Genomic DNA, 9,914 nt, shown 5'->3' with positions numbered 1-9,914 from the left:
ACTGGACTAATGCTATTGGCCAGACTATAACGACCACTTCCAATAGTGATACGTTATCCTGACTAAGCAAAATTAAAAAGGAATATGTCACAAAATATCAAAAAATTGGTCGCAATGACGAAAATACCCAACACGGAAAAAAAACCGTTTCTGTGAATTTTGGTGCCCCTAGTCATTACCAAAACGCGTCAACTTACGTGAAAGTTTGCATAGTAATTGCTCGCCAGGTTCGTTGCTTCAACGTTATGTTTACGAAAAAACTCATTTAAGCCTCTGAAAAAATGTTAGTGGCTGGGGGCACCGAAGTTCACAGTATGACTAAAAACCTATAATCTTTCTAGGGCAGCTATTTTTTCGCTTTTGTTGCTCTTTTAGATCAATATATTTTGGAATATTCTGCTTTCTCGAGGGTACTCGGGAATTTTTTTTTTCACTTAAATAGCATTTATTTGACACGGCACAATACATATTTATGTTTTACGGAGCCAATTGTTTCTAGTGTCCTACTTTATAAAGTATCTTATAAACTAAGCGGAAATTTTTTATCCTCGCTGGCGACTACGAGCTAAAATTAAATCTAATTAAAACTAACATGTTGTTTCTGATCGTTGGTGTTTAAATAGCCATATAGTGTGTGCCACTGAGCCACGATATCACGGAAGGCCTTGGGTTCTCGGTCCTGACTAATTCGTGTGGGGTTCCGACGCTGGTTTCAAAATCCAGGTCCAAACATGTTCTTGTCGTTTTGTTGAATGTAGACGAAAGGTAGTGGGACTAGACTAGGGCATGGATGGATTTCAGGAAAATGTATATGAGGGACGTGTAGGGTAGGTTTGCCAAGACATCACGAACAGGAACAGTTGGTAGCCTACTTCCAGCCCGAAGGGAATCTATTAATTTAGACCAATTTAGACATGACCAAACAATATGCTCTATGTCGTGATAACCTTCATCACAGGCACAGATACCGCTTTCGCCGAGCCCAATACGACGAAGATGCGTGTCTAATCTATAGTGATTGGACATAAACCGAGACATAATGCAAATGAAATCTCGACCTACATCCAGCCCTTTGAACCCCGGGTTCGTCGATACTTTGGGTATAATGGAATATAACCACCTTCTCAGTTCCCCTGTAGTCCATGAATTCTGCCAACTGATGATCGTATTCTGACGTACAAAAACGCAAAATTCATTAAAAGCAATTGGTCTTCGATAAATTCCACCGTTTATCGAGAATAGTAATAGGTAAATAGTTAGATACTTTGATGCTTCTGGTGATGATTTGTATTTGCGCTCGCTGCCCATGTAGGCCCGCCGGGCTCTGACAAGAAAGATACTCATCGTTCGTCGTCGCAATGAGTTATCTTCGCTCGCAACACTGTCCGAGTCAGTCGGATACCACGGTGATGCAACCCTTATTTTCCGTCGCAGTCGTGGAGATGCAGAGGTATACGACTGTTACACCTCCTTCCTTACAAAATTTTTCCCTACCCTAACGATCGTAAGGACGTGGCTGACGCCATTATCGATCCATACAAAGCGGTAGCTACTGAATTGTTCTACACTGAAGATGGAAAACAAATCCCAAGTAGCCATATACGTGGTTCTTTGTACAACTTTACTAGCTCAGATCGATCACGGAGGAGTGACTACGAATTATGCGGTCGTCAAGCTCAAGCTCTGTTCGAGTTCAATAGTTTTCCGTGAAGTGGTTTATTCTGAATAACGACTTTCTGAGGATTAGTGCTTTCTGGATAGCAGTTTTCTGGAATTTGGTTTTCTGAGGAAAAAACTTCGGTATTTATTTTTTGAAGGATAGTTACGAGAAACTGTTGAAAAAATCGTTGAAGGTACCCTGAGAGCGCCAATATTTTAACTATGCAAGGTTTCATTTCTTATAAAACAATATAAAGCCCCTATTACATAAGACGAGGCGAGCAACTCGCAAAATTTTGTATTAGAGAAGGCGAGTGAAACTTGGCTGGTTCGCCCAACATTCAGCCGACTAGCTATCTGCAATACCAAAATTGGTCAGACGAGTCACGCGCCGCTCGCCTTGTCTTCTGTAATGATGGTCTAAATTTCCAGAACTTAAATTTTGAATACTAAAAATTCAGCTCACAATGACTATTATGACGAAAAACAAATTAAAATTTACTCTTCGTTAAAAAAAATCTTGCATTTCTCTTTTCGAAAAATACTCTTACATTTCTCTATTCTGGATTTTTCACCAAAAGTTTAATAATAGCACAAAAAAATCAACTTATTTCTTTCTCAGAGCGGTGAAGACAAAAGTTAAAATGGTGACGGTGAAAAATCAACGCGAATAAGGCATAGAATTCACAAATTTCAGTAAAGTGGTTGTCATCGGAGTTAAAATCAATTCAACGTTACTAATCATGAACTTTATGCTGGCAGAACAAGATGGTAGGTACAGCACGAAGATCTTATACTCTAATATCACATTGATGAAATTGTATCTTTTCGCTTCCCTTCAGTCTAGCTGCCATGGGCATCCTCGCCGTAAGCTAGCGGCACTATGCCATGCATCAGTTGGTTGCCCAAATACTCGTTCTGATGAAGACCAGCACCAGCACCGGCTGTTGAAGCGACCGTTGAAGTGGATGATGACAACGAAGACGACGACGACGAGGAAGGTGAGGAAGAGACGTTCACATCGACCTGCATTAATTGCAGCTCCTGTTGAGCAGAATCCGAGACCGTACCAGCCGGTTGCTGGTAGTGGTGACTAGCGTTATCCATCGCAGGCATCGCATAGCCATAGAAATTGTCCACCTTCGAAAGGTTGTTGGCAAATCCAGCCGGTCGAATGATCGGTTGCAACGGGTACTGATGCTCCTGCGAATCGACACTCGATTGGGACGGCGGTATCAGCGAGAATGCATCCAATGGTGGTTCCGATTGATCTCTTTCGACTATTACGACATCCGAATTGACACTTTCACAGTGACGCTCTTGTTCTTCTTGCTCATCCACTGGTTGATTGGTAATTCCATTCGAAGGAGAACCGTGCTCCGTATCGTTGATATCCTCATTGGATTCGTGCTTGGCTCGATGAAGATGGTATTTAAGCTCACTGATGGACACAAACGTACACTGGGAACACTTGTAGAGAAGATTAGACGCCACATCTGCGTGCATTCGTTCCAAATGCTTCCGATACGTTGTGCTCTGAATGCTGGTGTAGTCACAATAGGAGCACCGATACATGTGACCCGCCGAGTTGTGCCTCATTTTATGCCTGCGGATAGCATTATGATCATTGGTCGAATAATCGCAATTCTGGCATTTAAACTTCTTCTCGTCCGAGTGTTTTGCCACGTGCGATATCAGCAGATATCTCGTTTTAAACAGCATCCCACAAATGGAACACTTCAACCGGCCGCCATCGGCGCAACTCGATTCCACTCCGTCAATCGAGTGTTTACTTTCTACGTGAGCCTTCAAAATCTTTTGATTGGAAAATTTTAATCCACATTTGACGCAATTCACCGGCTGCAGCGATTGATGGGTGTTGGTTTCATGTTTTCTCTCGGCATGTCTGTCTTTCGCTTGCTGATTTTGTTCCCGGTGAGACCGGCGATGGTTGCGTAGTTGCTTGTTATTTTTGAAACCTTTATCGCAAACGGCACATATGAAATTCTTCTCGTCCGAGTGGATTTTCATATGGGTGTTGTTCAGCCTGCAGAGCACCGGTGTTTTGAAGTTGCACAAATGACACGAATAGAGCTCCATATCGATCGAATGCTCGCGCCAGAGATGGGTATGTAGGGTGTTCCAGTTTCGAAACTCTTGAGAACCACACTCAGGGCATCGAATGCCATCCGAAGCTGACGTCGCTTCGCCTGCTTGCACGTGACATCGTTTGTGGTAGGCTATGGTTTCGGGTTGTCTAAAGCGAGCACCACAATCCAGTAAATCACATTTGTAGCCTTCTTCCATCGGGGTCAAGTTGGTGTATAGTTTCTTCAGCTTGGTAATCCCAGTTTGCTTAGCTCCTTTCGGACGGCCACGACTGCGGGTCCTTTCTCGGCTGGGTAGATCGCTACTGGATATGTGTGACAATTGAGCCTCATGTTGATGACTAGCGGAGGCTGCTTCAATGTTGATTTGCTCTAGTTGACTAAGAGGTGTAACAGTGTTCGATAGCGATCCAGGAAGACATTGTACCTGCGGTTGAGATGAAGTTGCGGGTGGAGGAACAACTAGTGGCGCATGATGTTCCATTAAGTTGTCGGATACATAGATTCGACCCTGCTGGGGAAGAGGTGCCGCTGGCAGAGGGGTCCCGGATTGAACGGATGGTTCGGGCGAGGTTTTTGCTTGCACTGGTGGATCGAGATTTATGATTTCCTCCGCGCACACGAACAGGATATCTTCGTCGGTTTGATGATATTGTTGAGAGTCCGGTGGTTCTATTGGAGGTGCCGGCAGCTGCTGATGATCAATAAGGTCGTTTGTTTGCGTTGGTAATCTGGAATACACAGTATTAGACAGTAGAATTAGTAACGTAATCGCATTTAGTAAAAATTATGGTATCTTCCTATCGTAGTACTAAATCATGTTAAAATGTAACATCTCACCTCAAGTGCTCCGTTTGGCCTGTGTACGCCACGTTATCAGCTGCAGTTCCCGGCTCGATAATGATAAAATCATTATTAAACTCCGGCTGGTACGAGTCCTGTTCGGTTGGTAAGTTTCCACATATTGCGTTGCAGCTCTGTATTTCATGATATTGATTGTCCGTTCCGGAATAGCTATCCATTTCCTCAGATGAGGCAGGTTCATCCAGAACGTTTCCGAAGTCGTCCTCGTCTAGCTGGTGCCCCGCGTGATCGTTCTCTTTTTCCAAGCTGACATTCTCCATGCTTTGTGTGCTATTGTTGTTGCTAGAGTTCGGTGGTAGTAAGTTTTGCAACTGGAGCTGATCGATGGTCATAAGATTGAGTTCGTCAACCGATTTCAGATGAATCGTTGGTTGCTTTAGAACGCTAATGTTCTTGATAAAAATTTTACTCTTTCTTGGTTGTGATTGGAGCATTGATTCCGTACTGGCAACAGTGATCGCTGGCGGTGTCGCAACCATAGGTGGTGTCGAGGAGTTACTACTACAGGTGGGATTGGGCATTAGTACCAGGTTTAGGCCTGAACATCCCATGGATGCCGTTCCGACGCTTGTAATCGAAGTGGCTGGGCTCACCACCTGAGGTGGTGGAGTCGTGTATAAGCTTTCACTGCTGCTAGTTCGGCTCATTTCACATGTTGAACTTATACTTGGAGGAGTTATCGACAGCAAAGGGTTTCTCAAGATGTCCACATTTCGAATAAAAATTTTGCTCCGCTGGGGAATCGTGTTGCTCCCATCGCTTATTGCCACCGGTGGTGATTGACTGTTTGGGCTAGGAACGGGAACAATAAAACTATACTTGCTTTCGTGCAGTCCTGAGGGATTTTGAAAAACATTATCTACGTTTTGGGCGTAATTTGCGTTCTGCAAGAGTGAAACATTTCGAATAAAAATTTTTCTGCCTTGCTGTTGCTGTTCGTGCTGCTGCTCCGCTTGTTGTTGTTGTGCTTGTTGAACGTTTTCCTGCTCAATAACGTCCGGTTTCTTGAGCAATTGCACATTCTTAATATAAATTCGACTTTTATTTTGTTCTGGTGCGGTCTGTTAAGAAAAATACTTCCCATTATTCGTTCGAATATCGTAACATAATTTAAACTTACCATCAGAGAAGGTGTTGAAACTGGAATCGTGATGCTATGTTGAGTTGTATTGCTATTCGGTGGTTCGGACGGCTCAGATCGAGGAAACCTCCGGTCTACCAGAACTCGCATTTCCGAAGGACACATCATATGATCATCCAGTAGGTGAAGCTCCAAAGAACTAAGCTTGTGAAACTTGTTACCACATGCGGGACAAGCCATTACTTCTAGATTTACTCGTTCCCTATTAGCATGCTGAGCATGGGTATGTTCCCTCAAGTTGCGATCTTCTATAGTAACAAACGGGCAAAACTCGCAGCAATAAACCACCAGTTCAGCTTCCTCTCGGGTTTCTTGCTGGTCAGCCGACAAGTACCGCTCGGCTGTCCCAGGTAGCTGTACCATCGCAGTTCCCTTCTCCAAAGCTCGCAGGTCACCCAGTTCGCGCTTGATAGGTTCCGATTTATCTTCACATTTGATATCGGTAGAACTGCTGTTGGATTGAGTTTGTTGTTGGTACTGCAGATTAATTTGTTTCGGAACCTTGACAAAAATACTCGGTAGGACAACATCATTCGGACCGGATGACCCACTCGGCAGACCGGAGCAAACGGTTATTGAGTTGCTGTAGGTAGTAGTCGAACTGCTCCCCCCGGTGTAGACTATTGAGTTTGCTGGAGGGATAGTAGTGAAATAGGGGGAAGGGCTGAATGTAAGATGAGTTGGTGAATCGGTAACTTGCAGCGGAGAATTGATTGAATTCGAAGCCAGCTGATGAGGAAGAAAAAGTATTGCATTATAGTTCTGAAGGATTGCAATAGCGAAACAACATACCATCGAATCGAACCCAAGGCTCTCTGTGCATTGATTCTGAAATATATCCATAGTGCTGTGCTGTTATTTCACGCCCATTGGATTAACATTTTTGATCACACGACACGAAAGACTAACAGTGTTGAAATTTGACCTATAAATCAGATTAAATTAGGATTTTTTTCTGAGCAAAACGGTTTGTTTACGTTGTTGCCACGGCTGATGCTTCCACTTTCCATTACATTTTGACAGCTGATGATGGTTCTGATCTTCGAGGGGCTCACGAATGAACAATACAGATATAAATTATTTTGTGGTGTGTAAAAATATGACGAAACCATTCGATATTATTTTAATGTTAGTCACATTTATTTTCTTTCTATTTATTTAATCATCGCGGAATTTCACATCGCTAAGCAAATTATGACGTATAGAATTTATTTTGTTTTTGAATTTTTATTACACTCAAAGTATGTTTGGACTGTTCGGTCTTAAAAAACCTGGCGTGCTGCCCGAAGCGCACTGTAAAATTTGTCAGTTTTTACTAGAGATCCTCAGAGGGAGAGATACGCGATGAAAAAAACCGATGATTTGGCAACTAGGTTTCACATATCAGAGGTGCCAGATCTCTTCTCAGAGCGCAATGTTCACTAACTTTTTTATTCGGCTCGTATAACTGATGGTGACGGTGGAAGTCCTGGGAATAATAAAGTGCATCATAAAAACCGTGAAGGTGTTAAATTTTATGTTTATGTTTAATTTTATATACTTTCATCATTATTCTGTAGACCATACAAAGGGTTTGTGAACCACCAGTTGAAAATCACTGTGATGAAGCAACTTTGGAGCATTCTCAATTCATGTTTTAGCAATAAAACATGAAAAACGTGCAAAAATAAATATATTCTTTATTGAACCTTATTGCAATACCTTTCAATGTGTAACCTTTCTTGTTCGTTTGGCTCGAATTTTGACATGTTCGTTTGGCTCACAACACTCTCTTCGCATATCTCTCCCTCTGAGTATTGCTAGTTTTTACCCACCACCGCACGTGCTTAGTTCATAAACAATTATCTGTCATCTCTTACTTGCGTGTGCGTCTTAAATCGCGATGTCGTTCCTTCATTACTGGGTAGATTTGCACTGACCCAGTAGAATAAAGAAATTCGCTATTAAATACTTTCATGGTAAAACAGCCCTCAGGATTTCACCTGCGCCAAAATGTTACACCAACGCATTCGGTCCATGGCAGCTTATCTCCAGTTTCTTGAGCGTCCTACATTTCCGAGATCTTGCTCCACTTGATCCAATCACCTAGCTCGTTGCGCGCCTCTACGTCTCGTGACGGCCATCGTCTCATACACCGCCGAAGTTGGGCCTAAGCACACGTCATTCGAAAACGGCTAGTGCTTGTAAATCCTCCTCGAGCATTGTCCATGCCTCGTGCTCGTGGAAGACTACCGGTCTTATGAGCGTCTCGTACATTGTGCTCTTGGTATGGGGGTGAAATTTGCCAGACCTCAACGTCTTGTGGAGTCCATAGTAGGCATGACTCTCAGCTACAATACGTCTGCGGATATCTCAGCTGTATTTATTGTCTGACGTTACCAATGACCTGAGGTACACAAATTCGTCAACCACCTCGACATAATCTTCGTCGATCACTACGCTACTGCCTATACGAGACCTATCGCGCACGGTTCCAGATTCTTGGTCTTCGACGTATTCATCTTCAATCTAGCCTTTTCTGTTTCGCGTTTCAGTTTGGTGTACTGTTCAGCAACCGCCTGGAACGTCCTTCCGGCAAGTTCCATTTTCGAGATAGTGTCGTAAACGGCCTTAAAATCGATGAATAGGTGGTGCGTAGAGACTTGGTAGTCGCGAAACTTTTGGAGGTTTTGTCGCAGCGTGAAGATCCACAAAACCGGCTTGATAACTTCCCACAAACCTTCTTGCTAGCGGCGAATGACGGCGAAAAATGATCTGGGAGAGCACTTTGTAGGCTGCGTTGAGAATCGTGATCTCACAGTTCCAGAGTTCTCACATTCCAACTTGTCACCCTTCTTGTATATTGGGCATATTACACTCCTCCGGTAGCTGTTCTGTATCTTAGATCCTGACTATCAGCTGAACCAGACAAGAAGCCAACCTTTCCGGGCCCTTTGATGCCATTCTTTTCAGCTGAGTTGTTCTTAAGCAGCTTGATAGCATCCCTAACTTCACTGATCGTGGGGAGCGGTATGTCTCCCTTATCCGCTGTGCTGTCGAAGTCGTTCCTCCTACGGTCCTAGTCTTTTGCCTCTACGCCATTCAGGTGTAGTGTAGTGTAGTGTTGCTTCGTTCATCCGTCAAGATCCCTCCATCTTTTTCCCGACACATTTCAGCTAGCGGCACAAAGCCTGTGTGGGATGCGTTTAGTTTCTTCTAGGATCTACGTGTTTCTTGTCAACGATACAGCTGCTCCATTTCCTCACACTCCGTCTTTTTCAGGCAGCGCATTTTGTCCCGAAATGGGTCTGCTGTCTTAATCTCTGTTTGTATCGACTCACGTTACAACGGGTCCTTTGCTACATTCTTCTCGTCTAGAATCGTTTGACACTCCTCGTCGAACCAATCTTTACGTCAACTCCTCTCGACGAATCCAACAGCACCTTCCGCTGCGTTGTTGATGGCTGCTTTCACAGTACTCCAGCTTCATCCAGAGAAACTTCGGTAAGCTGTTCTTTATCCGGCAAAGGTTTTATGCGTACTCAGTAGCGACTTCGGGGAGTTTAAGTCGCTTCAGATCAAACCGACAACCGAAAGTCTTTGGCTCATTTTGATTTCCGGTAGTCACTTTTCCTCATGAATCCTGGAAATTACACAGTGCCTCTTTGCCGTGTTTATAGAGCTCTGTGGGTAGTCTGTTTGATCTCCAGTATATCGGGAACTCAAACACTGTTATCGTTTTGAGCAAGTCATGATTAACTCTTCCTCCGCCTCCTTCCATTGCTCCGCTATTGAGCACCATCGAAAAGCTGCTTCAACCTGTCGACCACTTCCCGCTCGCTCGTGATCAGATTTTCCTCCTCATCCTTATACATATCTGGACTCGGTGTGTAGCCCGTACGGGATTGGTTTACCTTCTAATACAACTTATGCGTGTCATTAGCCCGAAACAGTTGCTATGAATTCCGTAGAAAGTCTTATTTGCAGCTGCAACTCGTTTGATTTTGCGGCTCACTTCATTGTCACATGTCAAAAGGGTATCAATCAACCACTTCGAAGATTTCTCAATCTAGTTCCACCTCAGCCGCGACACTACTAGCACTACCACGTTCTCTGCTAGTTGCCATGTACTTTGTTTCGGCAGAGTTGATGACGAGCCCCAA

The 9,914-nt window shown here is 43.8% G+C and overlaps 1 protein-coding gene across 1 annotated transcript; it reads right to left on the bottom strand.

Moving 5' to 3' along the window:
• Positions 1-2,393: 2,393 nt before the first annotated feature.
• On the bottom strand, positions 2,394-6,781 carry LOC129722767 (uncharacterized). The gene is made up of 5 exons (XM_055676491.1): positions 6,750-6,781; positions 6,565-6,697; positions 5,752-6,501; positions 4,608-5,692; positions 2,394-4,498 (listed from the first exon to the last, which is right to left on the bottom strand). The coding sequence occupies exons 2-5, from the start codon at positions 6,613-6,615 to the stop codon at positions 2,503-2,505; spliced, it is 3,882 nt and encodes a 1,293-aa protein (XP_055532466.1). The 5' UTR covers positions 6,616-6,697; positions 6,750-6,781; the 3' UTR covers positions 2,394-2,502.
• Positions 6,782-9,914: the final 3,133 nt, after the last annotated feature.

Source organism: Wyeomyia smithii, chromosome 2 (genome assembly GCF_029784165.1).
Source record: "Wyeomyia smithii strain HCP4-BCI-WySm-NY-G18 chromosome 2, ASM2978416v1, whole genome shotgun sequence".
In the NCBI taxonomy this organism is placed as follows: Eukaryota; Metazoa; Arthropoda; class Insecta; order Diptera; family Culicidae; genus Wyeomyia; species Wyeomyia smithii.
This window is presented reverse-complemented; position numbering and strand designations above follow the sequence as displayed.

Bases quoted from the DNA above. Each gene is read 5' to 3' on its own strand.
- LOC129722767 (XM_055676491.1), bottom strand. From the start codon at position 6,615: ATGGATATATTTCAGAATCAATGCACAGAGAGCCTTGGGTTCGATTCG. The intron at 5,693-5,751 runs GTAAGTTTAAAT...TTTTCTTAACAG, and splicing joins TTTCAACACCTTCTCTGATG to ACCGCACCAGAACAAAATAA. The intron at 4,499-4,607 runs GTGAGATGTTAC...TGTGTATTCCAG, and splicing joins GGCCAAACGGAGCACTTGAG to ATTACCAACGCAAACAAACG.